This window comes from Pygocentrus nattereri, chromosome 8 (assembly GCF_015220715.1).
Source record: "Pygocentrus nattereri isolate fPygNat1 chromosome 8, fPygNat1.pri, whole genome shotgun sequence".
Lineage (NCBI taxonomy): Eukaryota > Metazoa > Chordata > Actinopteri > Characiformes > Serrasalmidae > Pygocentrus > Pygocentrus nattereri.
In genome coordinates this window covers 7787501-7807500 of record NC_051218.1, presented here as the reverse complement: position 1 = coordinate 7807500, position 20000 = coordinate 7787501, and the positions used below count along the sequence as shown (strand labels likewise).

The 20000-nt window shown below is 41.3% G+C and overlaps 1 protein-coding gene across 3 annotated transcripts in view; it reads right to left on the bottom strand.

Annotated features, from left to right (window-relative positions):
• wwp2 (WW domain containing E3 ubiquitin protein ligase 2) overlaps positions 1-20000 on the bottom strand; it is a 67868-nt gene that overhangs the window by 14689 nt on the left and 33179 nt on the right. For 2 of the 3 annotated variants that reach the window (XM_017717226.2, XM_017717227.2), the window contains 7 exons: positions 18714-18768; positions 13461-13542; positions 11177-11305; positions 10292-10370; positions 10138-10209; positions 8010-8098; positions 3049-3208 (listed from right to left, as the gene is read on the bottom strand). In XM_017717226.2, coding sequence (XP_017572715.1) covers positions 3049-3208; positions 8010-8098; positions 10138-10209; positions 10292-10370; positions 11177-11305; positions 13461-13542; positions 18714-18768 — 666 coding nt within the window. The remainder of the gene's footprint in view (positions 1-3048; positions 3209-8009; positions 8099-10137; positions 10210-10291; positions 10371-11176; positions 11306-13460; positions 13543-18713; positions 18769-20000) is intronic. The other variant, XM_017717228.2, reaches the window with a different exon arrangement.

The following is a 20000-nucleotide window of genomic DNA, read 5'->3' as shown; positions in this document are numbered from 1 at the left end:
GACAAATACCGTTCTCCTGGCAACCGCCAAACCCAGACTTGCCCATCGGATTTCCAGACGGAGAAGCGTGATTGGTCACTCCAGAGAACACATCTCCACTACTCTAAAGTCCAGTGGTGGCGCTTTACACCACTGCATTCCACACTTTGCACTGCGCTTGGTGATGTAAGGCTTGGATGCAGCTGCTCGGCCATGGAAACCCATTCCATGCAGCTCTATACGCTGTTCTTGAGCTGATCTGAAGGCCACGTGAAGTTTGGAGGTCTGTACTGATTGACTCTGCAGAAGGTTGGTGACCTCTGTGCACTATGTGCCTCAGCATGCGCTGACTCTGCCCTGTCATTTTACATGGCCGACCACTTCATGGCTGAGTGGTTGTCATTCCCAATCGATTCCACTTTGTTATAATACCACTGACAGTTGACTGTGGAATATTTAGTAGTGAGGAAATATCACGACTGGACTTGTTGCACAGGTGGCGTCCGATCATGGTACCATGCTGGAATTCACTGAGCTCCTAAGAGCGACCCATTCTTTCACTAATGTCTGTAGAAGCAGTCAGCAGGCCTAGGTGCTTGGTTTTATACACATGTGGCCATGAAAATGACTGGAACACCTGAATTCATTGATTGGGATGGTGATTGAATACTTTTGGAAATATAGTGTATCAAGCTTATAACAGTAGAAGAACCTTTTTGGTGCTATATAGAAGCACAGAACATATTCTACATCAATCTGAAGGACCATTTCAACATCAAAGCAAAGAACCTTTAAGCATAAAATGGTTCTTTGAATGTTCATGCTTCTAAATGGAACCTACTAACGAACCCTTGAAGAAGCATCTTTTATCTTTAAGAGCAAGCTGGAGTTACAGTGTAAAGGCAGGCAAGGTTTTTGTCCGACGACTCTGAAACATGAAGTTATAGATGACTTCCTGTGTTTCGTACACAGACTCACGTTTGATCTGTTTCCAAAATAAACGTCCTGCATTATTACAGCTTCGCTATAGGAACTCGCTCTCTTATATACGTTACTGCTGAGGTTCCAACTCTAATGCATGTCTGCACACGGCACACTGAGACCTCAGTATACATTAATGTTTACATTAGCGACGTGAACATTTGCGCTTTAAAGGCTTAATCAGACACTGCAACTAAATATTTATTCTAAACAAATTCCTCCCCTCAGACGCCACGTGTGCAGCGTGGTGTGTTTACTGACCGGCTCACACATTAAACCTGATCTCAGCAGCTCCAGCCTTTAAACAGCTCCAATATTCAGAGCTCAGCTATTTAAACAATGCAATAACTCAAAAGGTGTGTACAATTTGCAGAGGAAGGAGACAAAATAATGGAAACAGAACACAGTAGGAGAGTATCAGAGGAGCTGGGCTGCATTCGGGTGCTTGAAAATGATAGCTCACAAAAGAACTAGTACTTAGAATGTAAATGTTTTTAAATGATGAACTTGATCTATTTGTAGTCATTTCTTGTCACAAAATCGCTATGAAAGACTGTTCAGCAACATTTGGTCATTGATTTTCAAATAATGCTGTTTGCTGTCTGGTGTCGACCAGAGGAGGATGGGTTCCCCTTTTGAGTCTTGGTTCCTCTCAAGGCTTCTTCCTCTTACTCTTAGGGAGTTTTTCCTTGCCACTGTCACTACAAAAATACAGGGTGATTCAAAAAGATTCCTCCAATTTCAAAGTGCCTTATTTTTACAACCGTGAGGCGTCTAGGAACCAATCACAATCCAATTGTAAGAGGGGGTCATAGAGTTTCTGACTGGCTCCCTTCAGTCTAAGATTAGATGAGACCTCTGAGCTGAAAGTGTTCTGCGTTCTCCACTTCAATAAGAGTGAATCCATCATAACTGTGCAGCTTGATTTTTGTGGGCAGTGACACTCCAACAGCTCAGAGCGTACGTCGTTGGTTCCACAGCACTGGATGATCTCCAAAATCGTAGTGAAAGAGCCACGAGTGCGGCGACGCCCGACATGCTCAATCCAGCTCAATTCAATGTTTCACTCACTGTGCTGCACAAAATTCAACTACACAGGATAAAATATGTATTAATATTAAGACGCATTAAATATTCAATATGCATATGTAATATACATGTATAATGTGTATGTATAAGCATAATAATTGATGCAGTTTTAAAAATTCCAGTAGAACATGCTTTGGAAATATCTGTCCCAGAGCAAGAGACTTGATATCTTTCCAGATTTTTTTGTACCATAAAAGTAAGTCTTCATTCTAAGTGTTTGCTGAGTTACAGAAGTCACTCCTATATTGGTTTTATCTCCTCTTGGTGGGTGTAATATAGCAGCGTTTTCAATTTACGCCCTCAGATTTGAGTCTTTATCCTGTAAACCGGTGTTTTTAATCACTGGTTCTCTGAAGCCGAGTGTGTACTGTGGTGAGAGGCACCGTATGCTCGTGTTAGCTTAGCCTAGCAGGCTGCAGCCTAAAAAGCTACAGGACATGTTCAGCTTTCCATCCCTCGTACACAGACCAGCCGACTTTGCTCTTGCTGTGTTGAGCACGAGTCGAATGGAACCTGTACTGGGCTGTTTGGATCTCTTTAGCTAAGCTAAGTTAGCTAGCAAACAAAAGCCACCTAGCATTAGCTTAGCTAGGAGGCCATAGAACAGGTTTAACTTCGTTCTGTGGCCCGAGCACGGTTAGCTATCCATGCCAAAACCCTGTCAGTGTGAAAGAGCCACTGGAGCGGTTTATTTACTGAATTTAACATATTAGAGGGAAACAATGTTGGCTTTGTAAAAGTTAGAGTTTTTGGGCATAACTTAAGATTCAGCTAGTTTAGCTTTCTAAACTCAACAAAACACATCACCGCTTAAAACAATACCTCTTACTGTGGTTCACACACACACACACACACACACACACACACACACACACACACACACACACATTACATAGACTAGTATAGTGTGTAAACAGATTTTGGTCCCCACAATGTGGCATTATGGCTGGTACACACAGTCAGACACACACCCTGCTGTAAGGTGGGTCAAACTCTCACCATGGCAATGAAGCGGCCGATGAAGCGGAAGTAGGTCAGGTGATCAGGGTTGATGGAGGAGGCGGGGTTTATCTGCAGACAGTAGTTGTTTTTGCCAGCGTATTCAAACAGACAGTACATGGGGTTCAGGACCTCATGAGACAGCAGGAAGAACCACTCTCTGTGGGACGAGAGAGAGAGAGAGAAAGGGAGAGAATGAGAGACACAGAGAGAAAGGGAGAGAAAGGGAGAGAATGAGAGACACAGAGAGAAAGGGAGAGAAAGGGAGAGAATGAGAGACACAGACAGAGAGAGAGAGACAGACACAGAGAGAGAGAGAGAGAGAGAGACACGAAGTGAAAAACGTCAGCTGCCAAACTATTATTACTAACCTTTACAGTAAAGATTAAAATGTTATAAACCAAACACAAAAACACAAACTTATGGTTTACTTACAATTTAATGAAGTTGAGAACAATGTAAAAAATAGCATGTTAATAATAAACTGTTATTATCCATTTAAAGTCATTTATTGTCACAAAATTACAATGAATAGCTCTTTGATCAAAAGTTCGTCATAGATGTGGAATAATGAGGCATCCTATATAATTTTTTTAAAGTTAATTCTCAATTTCTTATCAGTAAAAAGCTGGTGACTGGGATACATTTTCCTTCATCAAGGTACAAACAGTGTAAATGTTCCCTCAAAGGTTCTACAGTGGTTTTAAGGTCTGATTGTGAAGCTTAAATCAGTTTTCCCAGGTGAAAAGTTGGTATTTGTACCTTTTCATAAATGTTTTAAAACAGAACAGTAGAATAAAAGCCTGGAGGTGAGACAGGTTGTTTGGAGTCAGTACAGCTTACAACATATCATTTCAGTTGATTATGGTTCAGTTATGATCTCTGACTAAAGGTTCTGTAGATGTTCCAACTTTTTGACAAGACTGGTGTGAAATGTGGGGAATCATATACAACTTCACTCATAATCGAGAAAGTCTTCATTTTAAAGCTTGCAACAAATGTTTGAACCTATACACCTTTAAAAATGTAGTTTTTCAAGGGTTCTTCAATAAAGACTGTTTCTGTAAAGAACCATGAACACATAAAAACCATGTGCATGTTTAAACAGTTCTTTGTATAGTGAAACTGTTCTTAAAATTGATGGTGAATGTGCTGTACATGGTTCTATATAGCACCAAAAAAGGGTTCTGTTGTAACAAGCTTGACATTGTAACAACTATTTTTTGGCGCTATATAGAACGCTTTTCAAAAAGGTTCTGTATAGAACCTTATACAACGCATTCTCCATCAGGATGATTTTAAAGATTGAAGACTTTCCATCTTTGTGGATGCTAATGGGGATCCAGATAAAGGAATAAATGACTAAAGAATAAATAAATTGTCTTTAGTTCTTAACTAGAGTGTAGAATATCTGTGGTTGGATAGTGTAGTGGCTAACACCACTGCCTTCTACACTGTAGACAGGGGTTCAATCCCCCCCACCTGGTAAACACGCTACACTATACCAATAAGAGTCCTTGGGCAATATTCCTAACACCACCTTCGCCTACCTGTGTAAAATGGTCAAATTCTAAGTCGCTCTGGATAAGCGCATTTGCCAAAATGCCATAAAAATATCATAACATTATATTACAGTCATTTTATTTATGTATCTGCAACAACACTGGCTTTATATCACTGAAAGCACTGATTCTGGATTTCTGAGCAATGCATTTGCTGAACTCCAGAAGAGCAGGTGGTCAATGCTGAGTTGCTGCATTACAACACCTGCACTTTATTTATTTCTCTGCATTTGTAAGTCTGCATGAATAAAAGTTTGATTTCTCTGTAACGCTGATCCAAATACACACAAAAATGTGGTTTTTCAAGGGATCTCTAAGACATTCGCCAGTGGCCTCATTTGTCAGTACCTTTCTAAGTGGTGTGTTCTTATATGTGTTCTTCTGGAAGGTCCTAAGAAAAAGTCTCCATCATGCCGTGTTCTTAAAGCGCAGAACTGTTCTCACCTCTGTGCTCCTGAGTGTGTGTAGATTCTGTTCTTATCTAAGAACAAACTCCAAATAAATGTCAGAATCTTCGAAAAAAAACTGTGTAAGCAGAAATTACTTCTTAAGAACGGTTGGTGAACGAGGCCCAGTGGTTCTATATAGAACCATGAAAACTCAAAGAACCATTTGCATTATATGGTTCTTTGCATTGTGAAATGGCTCTTCAGATTGATGGAGAACTGTTCTATAGAGAAACATCTAGAAAAGAGTTCTATATAGCAAGAAACATGTTCTGATATTGTTACAAGTTTGACATTGTACCAACACAAGAACCAAATTTCCATGATACTCGATGTCATAATGGAGCTGGAACAGAAAATAAAGATCCAGCAGAGCTACATTTAAAAAATCCTATCAAAAATTGTAAACACAGTGATTTATATCCAGTTAAACTGACTAATTTTACCCTCTTTACAATGAAACACGCAGCTGATCAGCTTCTATAAGCACTCTTGATAAACACCATATGATCAGAAAAGTATAATATACTGTATTATGACATCATTTATCACAATGATATATTGTCATATCGCCCAGCCCTAAAAGAAGCTTTTACAACATTCTCCATCAATCTGATGAACAATTTCACCCTACAGAGAACATATAAGCTTGCAAATGGTCTCGGAGTCTTTATAGTTCTATAGAGAACCATTTGTCTTTGCTAAAGAACCCTTGAAGATCAAAATTCTATCAAAATTTATGTGCAATCATGTGCAAAAGTTTGATTTCATGCTGCTGTTATTGATTTTCTAAGTGTACATAAGTGAAGTCATCCTCTCTGGAGACACACGTCTGCACATTTTAATACACAATCCCTGTTTTTGTACTGAATTTAACACATTGGGAAAATAATAAAACCTGAAATGTGGCCTGTGCACACATTTATACTTCACGTCTTATTTTTTTCCAATGTTAATCAATAAAACGTCAACTTTTGCACACAACTGTACAAGGAAAATTCCTGTCACGGTGAAAACACACATTCCTTCACACACTTGACAAGATATTACGTTATTTATTTCAGGTTTTTATTTAACACATGCCTTGATTGACCCTCAGATTATGCGATTGAGCGCTAAGCTGAGAGCAAATATCCGTCACTTCGAATAATCCTCAGCCCTTCCCTATTAAAAGCACTCACTGAGTTGACTCAATGGAAAAGTAGGAGTTTTTTGGCCTGTAGTGTTTGGAGCTGAAATAAAAAAGGCTGTGGAGGAGCCAGCAAGAGGAAAGAGACGATAGACTGATTGATCTGATGGATTTAATGGATTTAGATAGATAAATAGATAGAGGTTGAGAAAAAGCCGTGAAAGGATTAAGGCAATTAGACGCACCCTGTTGTTACATGTGCTGAACAAATAAACCATGGAAAGAAAAACAGAAAAACCTGGAACAATAACACTCAGAATGGGTCGAGCTTATTTGAGCAAACAGAAATACGACTGAGTCAAAGGCTGGTGATCGGTGGGTGTGTAAACCTCAAATATGGACATTAAATAAAGTCCTCAGCCAATAAAGCAGGACCTGTTCTATATAAAAGACACAAATGAACAAAGACATATTGTTCTGTGCTGAATAAAGGATGATAAATGGAGAACATGGTCTTGTGTACAGTAGAACAGGACATATTTTAACACACACTTTACTCAAACACACGCCCACAAACACTCCCTCTGACTCAGTGTCTGATCTGAAGTATTGGATAAAAATTAAAAAATACAAATATTTGATCAGGTTCAGTTTAATGAACACAGGCTGATGTTCTTCAGTGAGGGCTGCAGACATGAAAAGGTCACATGAAGGAATGAAGGAACAAAAACATGTAATATGAATTAACCCCTTAAACTCTGAGGGTCAGCATGTGAACACACATCATTTCCTCACTCACCTACAGAACATATGGACCGGATTATTTGCTGATACTGAACAATCCATATAGACACTCAATAATTTATAGTAAATACTGAATCATTTATACTAATTAGTGAACAATTCATAATAGCTACTGAATATTTCATAACAGATGGTGAATAATAAATAGTTACAAATACTGCAAAGTAGATACTAAATAACACATTGTGGATATTAAATCATTCATAATAAACAGATATTTTATAGGACTACCTGAATGTTTCATAGCAGTTACTGAATTATTTGCAATAGATGTGAGATAATCTGTAGTAGATACTGAATAATTCATAATATATACTAAATAATCGGTAATAGATGCAAAAACATTCAAAGTAGCTACTGAATAACATCATAGCAGATACTGAATAATGAATAGTAGTAAATGAATAATTCATGGCAGTAACTGAAGTCTGATTATTTATTAACTGAGCAGTGAGGCTGTAGTTTGAGGGGTTAACTCTTATCTAACACAGGATCTTTAACCCCCATCCAGGCACACGGACAGGTACACGGACAGGCACACGGACACGCACGCGGACACGCACACGGACACGCACATGATGAAACGCAGGACACATAATGAAGGAAGCCCAAAGGACCCACCACCAGGCCCCTGACCTTTTGACCTTTCCCCCCTGATCCCCAAAGTGTTAGGGTGATGGGAGTGGGGAGGGTGGGGTGGTCACGCCGGGGGCAGTGCAGACACCTCCAGGCATCCCGTCCGTGGTTCTACCCTGTGGTAGAACAGCATGACCTAACCTACCATAGGGTAAAACCACTGGCGCGACACCAGAGACACGGACAAACACAAACACACACCAGCAGGAACGGACGCGGGAACCCAAAACACACACCAGCAGGACTGATCGGGGACCACCACCAGGGAGAGGAGCGCACGGAGGAACCCAAAAAGAACACCACACACCAGGCTGCATGATACTGACAAAGACAGGGGCACATACACACACGCTAATGCTAACATTAGCATGAGGGGGCACTTGCCTGGCGATGCCGCCGTAGTCCAGCCCCTCCTCCCCCCTCATGATGATGTAGAGCCTCCGGCGCAGGTCATATGGCTTCATGTTCATAATCTAAGAAGACGACATACACATTATAAACCATTGGAAAACCTCAAAAATCCATTTTTTTTTTTTTTACACAATTTGAAAATATCAGCTGCCCTTCACGCTGTGTGAACATTTCCTGATGAACAGGATTGACAGAAATTTTTCAAAGCAAAAAGCTTTTTGAAGTTACACGAAGAGATATTCAGTAACATAACTTCCCTATAAAAAATGGTTTTGTTATAACAGCAACAATATGTATGCAATAGAAATTAAATGAAATACTCAAAACCAGACAACAAAGTCTTTTTAGATATTTTAGTCAACAATTTTAAGTGTTTTGTTTTTTTAGGATTGAGATGCGATTGTAACTTTTATAATGCATTATTAATATCAATTTTGTGTATTAGCCATCTACAGTCATCTATTAGCCATCTACAGCTCTGTGCTTTTAATATACAGTGGAGGAAATAACTATTTGATCCCTTGCTGATTTTGTAAGTTTGCCCACTGACAAAGAAATGAACAGTCTTTAACTTTTAATTGTAGGTTTATTTTAACAGTGAGAGATAGAATATTGAAAAGAAAATCCAGAAAATCACACTATAGAAAATATATAAATTGATTTGCATTACACTGAGTGAAATAAGTATTTGATCCCCTACCAACCATTAAGAGTTCTGGTTCCCACAGACCGGTTAGAAACTCCTAAATTCAACTCGTCACCCGCATTAAAGACTCCTGTCTCAACTTGTCACCTGTATAAGACACCCGTCCTCAGAATGAATGAATGAATGAATGAATGAATGAATGAATGAATCAATCAATCAATCAATCAATCAATCAATCAATCAATCAATGTATCAACCAATCAATCAAATCAAATCAAATCAATCAGTCAATCAATCAGACTCCAACCTCTCCACCATGAGCAAGACCAAAGATCTGTCTAAGGATGTCAGAGACAAGACTGTAGACCTCCACAACGCTGGAATGGGCTACAAAACCATAAGTATAAAGCTGGGTGAGAAGGAGACAACTGTTGGTGCAATTGGTCGAAAATGGATGAAACACAAAATGACCATCAATCGACCTCGGTCTGGGGCTCCACGCAAGATCTCACCTCGTGGGGGATCAATGATCAGGAGAAAGGTGAGAAATCAGCCTACAACTACACGGGAGGAGCTTGTTAATGATCTCAAGGCAGCTGGGACCACAGTCACCAAGAAAACAATACTACGCCGTAATGGATTAAAATCCTGCAGTGCCTGCAAGGTCCCCCTGCTCAAGAAGGCACATGTCTGAAGTTTGCCAATGAACAGCTGAATGATTCAGAGAGTGCTTGGGAGAAGGTGCTGTGGTCAGATGAGATCAAGAACACCATCCCCACCATCAAGCATGGAGGTGGAAACATTACTGGCCTAGCCAGTCTCCGGACCTTAATCCCATAGAAAAAACAAAATTCCTCCTGATATGTGTGCAAACCATGTCATCAACTACAAGAAACGTCTGACCTCTGTGCTTGCCAACAAGGGTTTTGCCAGCAAGTACTAAGTCTTGATTTACTAGGGGATCAAATACTTATTTTACTCAATGTAATGCAAATCAATTTATATATTTTTTATAATGTGATTTTCTGGATTTTCTTTTTGATATTCTATCTCTCTGTTGAAATAAACCTACCATTAAAAGTTACAGACTGTTCATTTCTTTGTCAATGGGCAAACTTACAAAATCAGTGAGGGAACTATTTTCTCCATTGTATAATATATATTAATTATTTATGTTATATGCTTATCTGCCATCACACACTGGCTCCACTTTATTTATAAATATTTATATAGTTAATAAATATGGAATCTCTGCAGGTTTTAACATGCAATTTCTATTTATTTGCTGAGTTTAACAAATTAGAAAAGTATGAAACATAAAATATAAAGCCCACATTTTATGTTTCATTTTTTCCAATGTATTAAATTGAACAAATAAACAGCAACTGTGCATTAAGGTGTGTCTATGTAGAGGGTGTGTTAACTTTTTCACACTTATTACTTGTATCTTCTCACCTGCTGAAAGGAGTCCTCAAACAGAGTTTGTCTTGACACAGAGATCTTCACATGGCTGGGCAGAGCGTTGGACTGCAAAGAGAGAGAATTTTAACCACACTGTCGTCTGAAGTTTACCACGCAGGACAGCTGTAAAGAGGCTGGCTGCACTTACATGGCACAAGAAACGGAACTGATGATATTTCCACCTGAAGCTGCGGTCATACGCGCCTGGAGACCCACCCTGCCGTGAGCTAGAGAGAAACAGACAGAGAGAGATAATCAGAGAGCTTACCAGAACTAATTCCAGCCTCCATTCATATCCAGTCTGACCTGAGAAACACACAGAGTTGCTGTGCATCTGAGTCTAGGGACCTAAAGGTTGAGTATGGAGCTGAGCTGCGCAGTGAGGACCACAGGGGATCACCATGGGTACCAGCTTGGAGCTGCACACTGCACAGGACAGATACAGGTGTGGGCCTTAGCATGGGCCTGCGTAGTGAGGACCACAGTGTGTCGGTATGACCACAGTAGATGGAGGACAACAATGGTTTCGTATGGGCACCAGTATAGCTCCATACTCAGTGAGAACAACAATGGTTTTGTATGGGCCCCAGTATGGAGCTGCAGAGTGAGGACCACAATGGTTTTGTATGGGCCCCAGTATGGAGCTGCACGGTGAAGACAACAACGGTTCTGTATGGGCCCCAGTATGGAGCTGCACAGTGAGGACAACAATGGTTTGATATGGGCCCCAATATGGAAGTGCAAATTAAGGACCTCAGTGGGTAATATGGGCCCCAGCATGAAGGTGCAAAATGAGGACCATGGTGGGTCAGCTTGGACCGCAGCATGGAACTATGTAGTGAGGACCACAGTGCAAAATATGTGCCTCCTCAGCAGTGGGCCAGGAAAAAGGAAGTGGGCAGGGAAAAGAAAGAGAGAATGAAGGAGAGAAAGAAAGTGAGAGAGAGAAAAAGAGAGAGATGTAGTTTGTCTGTTTTCATTCAAAGTCAGTTTTTGGAATTTGAGCCCACATACGCTGGTAGTGTGTATTTACCCTGACTCGAAGCCTGGCCGTGGGTCTTTGAAGGTGGTGGTGCGCGAATTGTGATCTACAAAATATCGCACGCCCTCAGCAGTGTACTTCATCTCCCAGCCAGGGGGCAGCGGCGGCTCCTGGATCATCCTGCAACAGACACAGATCAGTGTGAATGTGTGTGGTGCAGGAGAACCAGGATTCAAACGTCTAAACTGTGAAACGTGTTCCGTTTCATCTTTAGGCACTGAAGTTATTTCAACAAGCATCTGAAAACACAACTATTCAATGTAGATTTTTTGTTTTAAAAAAAACTGCAATTTATTTTTTCATTTCCTTTATTTATTATATTTACATTAGTACTATTATCATGTGCTCCTGCTTTTATTTTTTGAGCGGCTCTTTAACTGTTTGAAAAGTGCTGTAAGAATTCATTTTTAAGCTTAAGTTATTATTATTATAATTATTATAAATGCAGACTTTTATGTTCAGTTTGTTCTGTTCACTGCAGGGTTTTTTTGAGACTCATATTCCTTGTTTTTTTTCAATGTAAAACTAAGAAACTATTAAGAATTTTCACCAATAAACTCACAAGTCACTCTGAATACTCAGTTCTGAATCTTTTGGAAGTGACAATCACATATTCTCAAATTTCACCACCTTTACAATCAGTTATTTTCCTTTGATTCAATGCTTTGGGTCTGAAAGGATGTGTAGCTGTCAAAAAGCCCTTGCTAAGAAAAGGAAACAGACACAAAAGAAGGGCATTTGCACTACACTGCAAAAAATGGTATTTTGTCAAGTGAAATGATCTTAAATCTAGACGATATATCTAATATTTCCCATTTTGAGATAGTTGTTGTTAAGATTGAATTATTTTAGGTAATTTTATTAAGTAGAATTCTCTCACTATACTGTCAGATTTTTTTTTTGCTGGTTTCACGCTCATTTCTTAAAACAAGCAAAAATATCTGTCAATATTTACTTAATCAAATTACTTCAAACAAGTAAAACTATGTAAAAATAAAGTAAATAACCTTAAATTAAGCTTAGAACAATCTCAACAAGAGAAATATTAGAATTATTGACTATATTTAAGATAATTTAACTGGATAAGATACTATTTTTTGCAGTGTAAAATACCCAAACTGTACATCTGAGATGAAAGTAAGGTTTATGTACTGATGGGTCTCCATGAGCAAATTGGGATTATTCAGATGGTGAGAAGCAGAAAATGTTAAAGCAGATCTATGACGCTTTCCTGTTTTTCTCTTTTCTTGTCGTATCTTTTTATTCTGCAGAGTTCCAGATCTCAGCGTTCCCTCCAGAGGAGGAAACGTTCTCCCACAGAACCCACTTTTCTCAGCTGCCTGAAACGCCTGGTTGGAATTCCAGCCCTTTTCCTTTGTTACAGGATGACATCATCTTGTAACTCTGTCCTTATTGCCCGCCTACCGACGAGCTCCGCCCCCTTACACAGCGCATAGTGGCTACAGGAGGAGGAAGAGTGAGTTCAGTGTTGTAGCATGTGGAGAAGATGCTGACCGGACTTTCAGGATCCACTCTGGATCAAACTGATCCGGCAGAACCGGCGCCACTGGAGTACCAGACACAGTGGAGTTACAGCTGCGCAGGAGAGAAGGGTCTGTCTGCAGACTGCAGGAGAGGGGCAGAACCTGGAGGGGTGGAACCGCTCTGTAGGTCGACCGATCAGAACAGAGGGAGTGAGCTGACCAATCAGAGCATACTGGGCTCATCGGGAGGCGGGGCTTAAAGACACAGGAGCTCTAACAGAGCGTTTCAGACCGAGGGTGATTAGAGATGAACAGTGTGAGGAAAATGTGTTTTTGGAACAATGAAGCTATAAATTTGTTCTAGTAGACCACAAATAACATTATTTACACAGAAAATGAGCTTAATAGTCCCTTTAATCCAACCGAACTTTGGAGGCGTGTCTGCAGATTCTTTGAGAAACTGAAAGTGAGTCTCCTGAAAAGAATGGAAGCTGGAATAAAGGTGATGAACAACACACTGAACACTCAAGCAGCTGAGAGTAGATTTAGTTTCTGAGGCTTCTGAGTAATTTTCTGTTAAATGTGTGTTTTCTGATAGTGAAAAGTGCCTTCACTGGAAATGAAATAATGGGGGTCTCTGAGTTTTTCACAGTGTTGTATGTGAGCTCCATCTGCTGCCTCTACAGCAGCGCACCACACAAACCCACCAATCAGAGACTCATCAGAGGGGGCGGAGAGCACACACACAAACACACACACACACACACACACACACACACACTCGCTCCTACCCTTGGGTTCGAGGGTCCTCCCACTGCGTGGTCCGAGTGTTGTGGTTGACGAAGTAAACACGCCCATTGTCTTGACGCTTTTCTGTAAAACAGACAGAGAGATCACTGCAGCTCTGACGTCTGGAAAAGTAGACGATGCTGAGTGAGCGAGCGAGTGAGCGAGCGAGTGAGTGAACGAGTGGAGGAGGAGTGGAGACACAGTGTGAAGGTGTCTGAGGAGCACTGTGTGGAGGAGGTGAAGATGGAGTGAAGTTCTCAGCACTGACCGAAAATTGACAAGTCAGTGTGGCATTTCACTGCAGCCTCCAAAATACCCCACTGACCAGAGAGAGAGAGAGAGAGAGAGAGAGAGAGAGAGAGAGAGAGAGAGAGAGAGAGAGAGAGGAACAGAAAACAAAGACAGATTGAAAGAAAGAAAGAAAGAAAAAGATAGAAAGGCTATAATTTGGGCTAACAAAGACTAAATAAACACTTGAAAGTGAGTGTGTGAGAAAGAGAGAGAGAGAGAGTGAAAAGAAAAGAGAGACAAAAGAAGAGAGCAGAATGCAGAGAGGCAAGAGAAGAGAAAGGAGACACGAAAAGAGAAGAGAATAGCAAGAAGAAAAAAAACAAAAAGAAGAGACTAGAGAAAAGACAAAAAAGAAAAGATAAAAGAGAGAAGAGCTAAAAAGAAAGACACAAAAAAGAGAACAAAGACAAGAGACAAGTAGAGTGACAGAAGAACAAAGAGAGAACTGAAGAGAGGAAAAGGGAAGAGGAGAAAAGAAGAGAACAGAAGAGAATGAAAGAGAACAGAAGAGAACAAAACAGAAGAAAACTGAAGAGAGGAGAAGAGAAGAGGAGAACTGAAGAGAACTGGAGAGAAGAGAGGAGAACTGGAGAGAAGAGAAGAGAAGAGTGGAGAAGAGAAGAGAGGAGAAGGGAAGGGGAGAAAAGAAGAGAACAGAAGAGAAGGAAAGAGATGAGAACTGGAGAGAAGAGAGGAGAACTGGAGAGAAGAGAAGAGAGAAGAGGAGAAGAGAAGAGAGGAGAGAAGAGAAGAGAGGAGAAGGGAAGGGGAGAAAAGTAGAGAACAGAAGAGAAGGAAAGAGATGAGAACTGGAGAGAAGAGAGAAGAGAAGAGAAGAGAAGAGAGAAGAGGAGAAGAGAAGAGAGGAGAGAAGAGAAGAGAACAGAAGAGAAGGAAAGAGATGAGAACTGGAGAGAAGAGAGAAGAGAAGAGAAGAGAAGAGAGGAGAAGAGAAGAGAAGAGAAGAGAGGAGAAGGGAAGGGGAGAAAAGAAGAGAACAGAAGAGAAGGAAAGAGATGAGAACTGGAGAGAAGAGAGAAGAGAAGAGAAGAGAAGAGAAGAGAGGAGAAGAGAAGGGGAGAAAAGAAGAGAACAGAAGAGAAGGAAAGAGATGAGAACTGGAGAGAAGAGAGAAGAGAAGAGAAGAGAGGAGAAGAGAAGAGAAGGGGAGAAAAGAAGAGAACAAAAGAGAAGGAAAGAGATGAGAACAGAAGAGAACAAAACAGAGGAGAACTGAAGAAAACTGAAGAGAAGAGAACAGAACAGAAGAAGAAAAGAGGAGAGAGGAGAAGTGAAGAGATGAGAAAAGAGAAGAGATGAGAAGAGAGAAGAGAACTGAAAAGAGGAGAGAAGAGAACTGAAGAAAACTGAAGGGAACAGAAGAGAAGTGAAGAGATGAGAAGAGAGAAGAGAACTGAAAAGAGAAGAGAGAAGAGATGAGAAGAGAAGAGAGAAAAAGAGATGAGAAGAGGAGAGATGAGAAGAGATGAGAAGAGAGAAAAAGAGATGAGAAGAGGAGAGATGAGAAGAGATGAGAAGAGAGGAGAAGAGGAGAGATGAGAAAAGAGGAGAACTGAAGAGATGAGAAGAGATAAGAAGAGGAGAGATGAGAAGAGAAGAGAGGAGAAGTAAAGAGATGAGAAGAGAAGAGAGAAGTGAAGAGATGAGAAGGGAGATGAGAACTGAAAAGAGGAGAGAAGAGAACTGAAAAGAGGAGAGAAGAGAACTGAAAAGAGGAGAGAAGAGAACTGAAATGAGGAGAGAAGAGAAGAGATGAGAACTGAAAAGAGAAGAGGAGAGATGAGATAAGAGGAGATGAGAAGAGGAGAGAGGAGAAGTAAAGAGATGAGAAGAAGAGAGAAGAGGAGAGATGAGAAGAGGAGAGATGAGAAGAGATGAGAAGAGAGGAGAAGTGAAGAGATGAGAAGAGGAGAGGAGAAAAGAGGTGAGAAGAGGAGAGAGGAGAGGAGAAGAGAAGAGAGGAGAGGAGAAGAGAGAAGAGAGGAGAGAAGAAGAGAGGAGAGGAGAAGAGAGAAGAGAGGAGAGAAGAAGAGAGAAGAGAGGAGAGAAGAGAGGAGAATAGAAAGGAGGAGAGAAGAGAAAAGAGGAGAACAGAAGAGAGGAGAAGAGAAAGGAGGAGAGAAGAGAAAAGAGGAGAACAGAAGAGAGGAGAGAAGAGAAGAGAGGAGGAGAGAAAGGAGGAGAGAAGAGAAAAGAGGAGAACAGAAGAGAGGAGGAGAGAAGAGAGAAGAGAAGAGAGGAGGAGAGAAGAGAAAAGAAGAGAAAAGAAGAGAGGAGGAGAGGAGAGAAGAGAGGAGAAGAGAATGAGAGATACAGGCATACTGAGAGAGTCTCTGAGTGTAAAATTGTATTTTGCTGATTTTTATTTCTAATTCGGTCTGTTTAAACAGTCCTGAGTATTTTTTTGTGTTTTCTGACCAGAGCTTGTGCCCTCTCTACACCGCACACTCCCTCTTTCCATATTCACCCCAGCAACCCCCCACCCCCCCACCCCTACCGCCAACCCTCCTACAACCCCCCTTCGCCATACTGTTCTCATTAGCGAGCATGTGTGGTGTGTGCAGTGCTGGAACAGTAGTCCTTACATTACAGCCCCCCACACCCTCTACACTACCCCCTCCTCCCCCTACACACCTTATACACCCCGCCATTACACACACAGCCTCTCTGTTTAAGTTACAGCTCAGAAAAACTGACCTGTTAAGGGTCAGTGTTACTGAACAACAACATCCAAACACACATAGAACCACAGAACCTACATCACTCAAAACCGAGTTTAATTCTAGCAAGGTCCACCGGCTGTGCCGGTCGCCTCTGAAGCTGTGAGAAGATGCATCAACTCTCTCGCTCTCTCTCTCTCTCCATGTGTCTCTCTCTCCCTCTTGCTCTATGTGTCTTTCTCTCTTTATGTGTCTCTCTCTCTCTCTCTCTCTCTCTTTCTCGCTCTATGTGTCTCACTCTCCCTCTCTCTCTCTCTCTCTCTCTCTCTCTCTCTTTCTCGCTCTATGTGTCTCACTCTCCCTCTCACTCTTTCTCATGCTCTCTCACTCTCTCTCCTGCTTTCTCACGCTCTGTGTCTCTCTCTCTCGCTCTGTGTCTCTCTCTCTTTCACTCTATGGGTCTCTCTCGCTTTATGTCTCTCTCTCTCACTCTGTGTGTCTCTCTCTCACTCACTCACTCTCTCTAAAATGAGGGAGCAGTTTCAGAGAGAACGCAGTGCTCCAGTCTGGGCGTTGTTCGGCAGCGAAATGAAGAATTTCCGTTATAAAATAGACCAATAAAGAATAACTGGCTGAAGAGCAGAAGTTTTCTGACTGGAAGTGATGAAACGAAGAAGATCAGAGCTTTAGCTTCAGCCTCAGCTTGGAGAACTTCAGCTACCTCACACTGACTCACTGCGCCAACAGGATGGGACGATACACATCTCACGATACAGAACCAGACTAGCGCTGTGCGGTATGGCAAAAATATATCACGATTCTTCAAGAAGAAATTTTCACAGTACACAAAAGTTCTAGGAGAAAAAGGGTTCTATATAGCACCAACAGGGTTCTGTTACTGTTACAAGCTTCACGTCATTACAATAAAAGAACCCTTTCTGGTGCTATATTTAGCCTAGAGGTGGGTGATACGGTGATATACTTCAATTAATATTCACAATACACAACATGTTGTGATATTTATTTTCTCAGACTTCTCATCAGCTGGAACAGAGAATAAAGATCCAGCAGAGGTACATTAAAAAAATACTATCAAAACTATGACCACAGTGATTTTATTCAGTGTTTGTCACTAAATCCAGTTAATTTTACGTCATAACGAAATGAGCAGGTGGTCAGACGATACACATCATACGGAAAAAGCATCTCGTACTGCGACATAATTCATTACAATAATGATATATATTGTCCTATCGCCCAACGCTAGAACAGACACACTCTACAGTAGCAGTTACCAAAACAGAACCACAGCATCTACAAAGAACCGACTTTATTTCATTTTCTTAGAGGACAAATGAATAAGATAATTAATGAATCATGAATATTTATAATATGAATCATAATATGAATACAGATAAACATGAATATGCATAGTGTAACGTCTCTAACAGCTGTGTTCACATACATCAGCATCACATACACTCTCTTGAAGGTTCTTCAAGAGTTCTTCAGTGAGGACTATACTTCTATACAGAACCAACTGCAGGCTTAAATGGTTCGTTGCAGACTGGAATGGTTCTTCTGATTGGTGGAAAATGTGATGAACCATAGAAGGTGTTCTGCTATTGTTACAAAGCAATAGCAGGACCCTTTTCAAAAATGTTCTACATAGAACCATATTCAGCACATTCTCCAGCAATCTGAAGAACCATTTCACCAAGCAAAGAACCTTTTAAGCATGAAAAGGATTCTGTGAGTGTTCATGGTTCTATATAGAACCCCTGTCTTTACTAAAGAGCCCCTGGAGAATCATGTTTTTAACAGTGTACAGCGCATATAATGCACTGTAGGAGTGAGTGTGTGTTTGAGAGATTTGGCAAATTTTTTATCTCCACACATGATCAGGTTATCACAGTGATTGATCTGTGCTGCAAGTAAATGAGGAAAATTAGGTGAGGCAAGTGAGGCAGGTGAGGCGCACACCCAGTACCTGAACCCCTGAACCTCAATACAAACAGCACAGCATCACTTTGATAAACAGCCGGATGCTCTTTACTCCTAATTCACTGCTTAAAACTGTTTAAAATGCCAGTTTGGCTGATTAAGGAGTAAATTATGTAATTTAATCTCTGACTGACTGACAGTCTGAATGTGGATATTGTGTTTATTTATCCCACATAGGATTCTCTTCAGGATAAAAACAAAGATAAACATATAATAATAATTTTTGGCTGAACGACATGTCACCCCTGGTGATGCGAGTCTGAGACAGTGTTGACTTACCCCATCCGGGAGGAAGAGCACCCAGAGGATCATTCTCAACAGGAGCTCCAGAGGACTGCAGAGAGAGAGAGAGAGAGAGAGAGAGAGAGAGAGAGAGAGAGAGAGAGAGAGAGAGAGAGAGAGAGAGAGAGAGAGAGAGAGAGAGAGAGAGAGAGAGAGAGAGAGAGAGAGAGAGAGAGAGAGAGAGAGAGCGCAAGAATGAACAAGAAAGAGTGAGGAGATAAAAAAAAGCGAGAGGGGGAGAAATGAAGAAAAGAGCAGAGATGAAGACAGAAAAGAGAAGCAGAAGAGAGAGAGTGAACAACAGAGCGCAAAGAGACAGAAAGTGTGAGAAGAAATTTAAGAAAAGAGCGAGAAAGGGAAGAAATGAAGAAAGAGAGAGAAGAGATGGAGAAACAGAGAAGAGAGCAAAGAGATGGAAAAAGAGAACAGGAAAAGAGTAAACAAGAGAGTGTGAAGAGATGGAAAAGAGAGAGGGTAAACAGAGGTGGACGAAAAAAGACAACAAGATAGAGAGCAAAAAGAAAAAAGAGTAAGAATAGAGAGAGAGAAAGAGAGAGCAAAGAGATGGAGAAAAGGAAGGGGGAGGGGGGGAGAGAGAGAGAGAGAGAGAGAGAGAGAGAGAGAGAGAGAGAGAGAGAGAAAAGAGATGCTCCAGTTAGAAAACTCTTCTTCTGTCTGAACGTGTGTTTCTGGTTCTCCTGCGCTGGTGCTGAAGTTCTTCTGGTGGTTCTCAGAGCTCAGAGGCTGGACGCTGAACAAGTGGCCGAGTTGGGGAGCGGGCGAGCGGTCAGACGGCGGGAGACGGAGGAGAGTGTTGCTCCTGCTGCTGCTCGGGCACACTGACTCTGCTCCACACTCAGCCCGCGTATGCCTTCCAAAACCACACACACACACACACACACACACTCACGCTGGCACTGGTGTTCCAGTGAGCTCACAGGCTCCGCCCCCGTCTCGGCCTTCCTCACCGCGCTGTGAAAGCTGCAGGGAGGTGCGATGTCTGACTTACACTGAAGAGAACATTCATCCAGCACAAAAGCACCTTTATTCCACACACACACCAGCAGCGTCCACCCCGCCGGCCAGCTGTGTGTGTGTGTGTGTGTGTGTGTGTGTGTGTGTTGGGGGGTTACACTTTTTTTTCTCCTCTCGTGTGGAAAATTTGTATATTTGTGTGTGACAAAACGGCTCCTGTGCGCGAGTGTGGAAAGGCTGGTACACGGGAACTGCTTTCAGACGCAATTCTGATGTATGAAAACATAAAAAAGCCTGAAACATACGAAC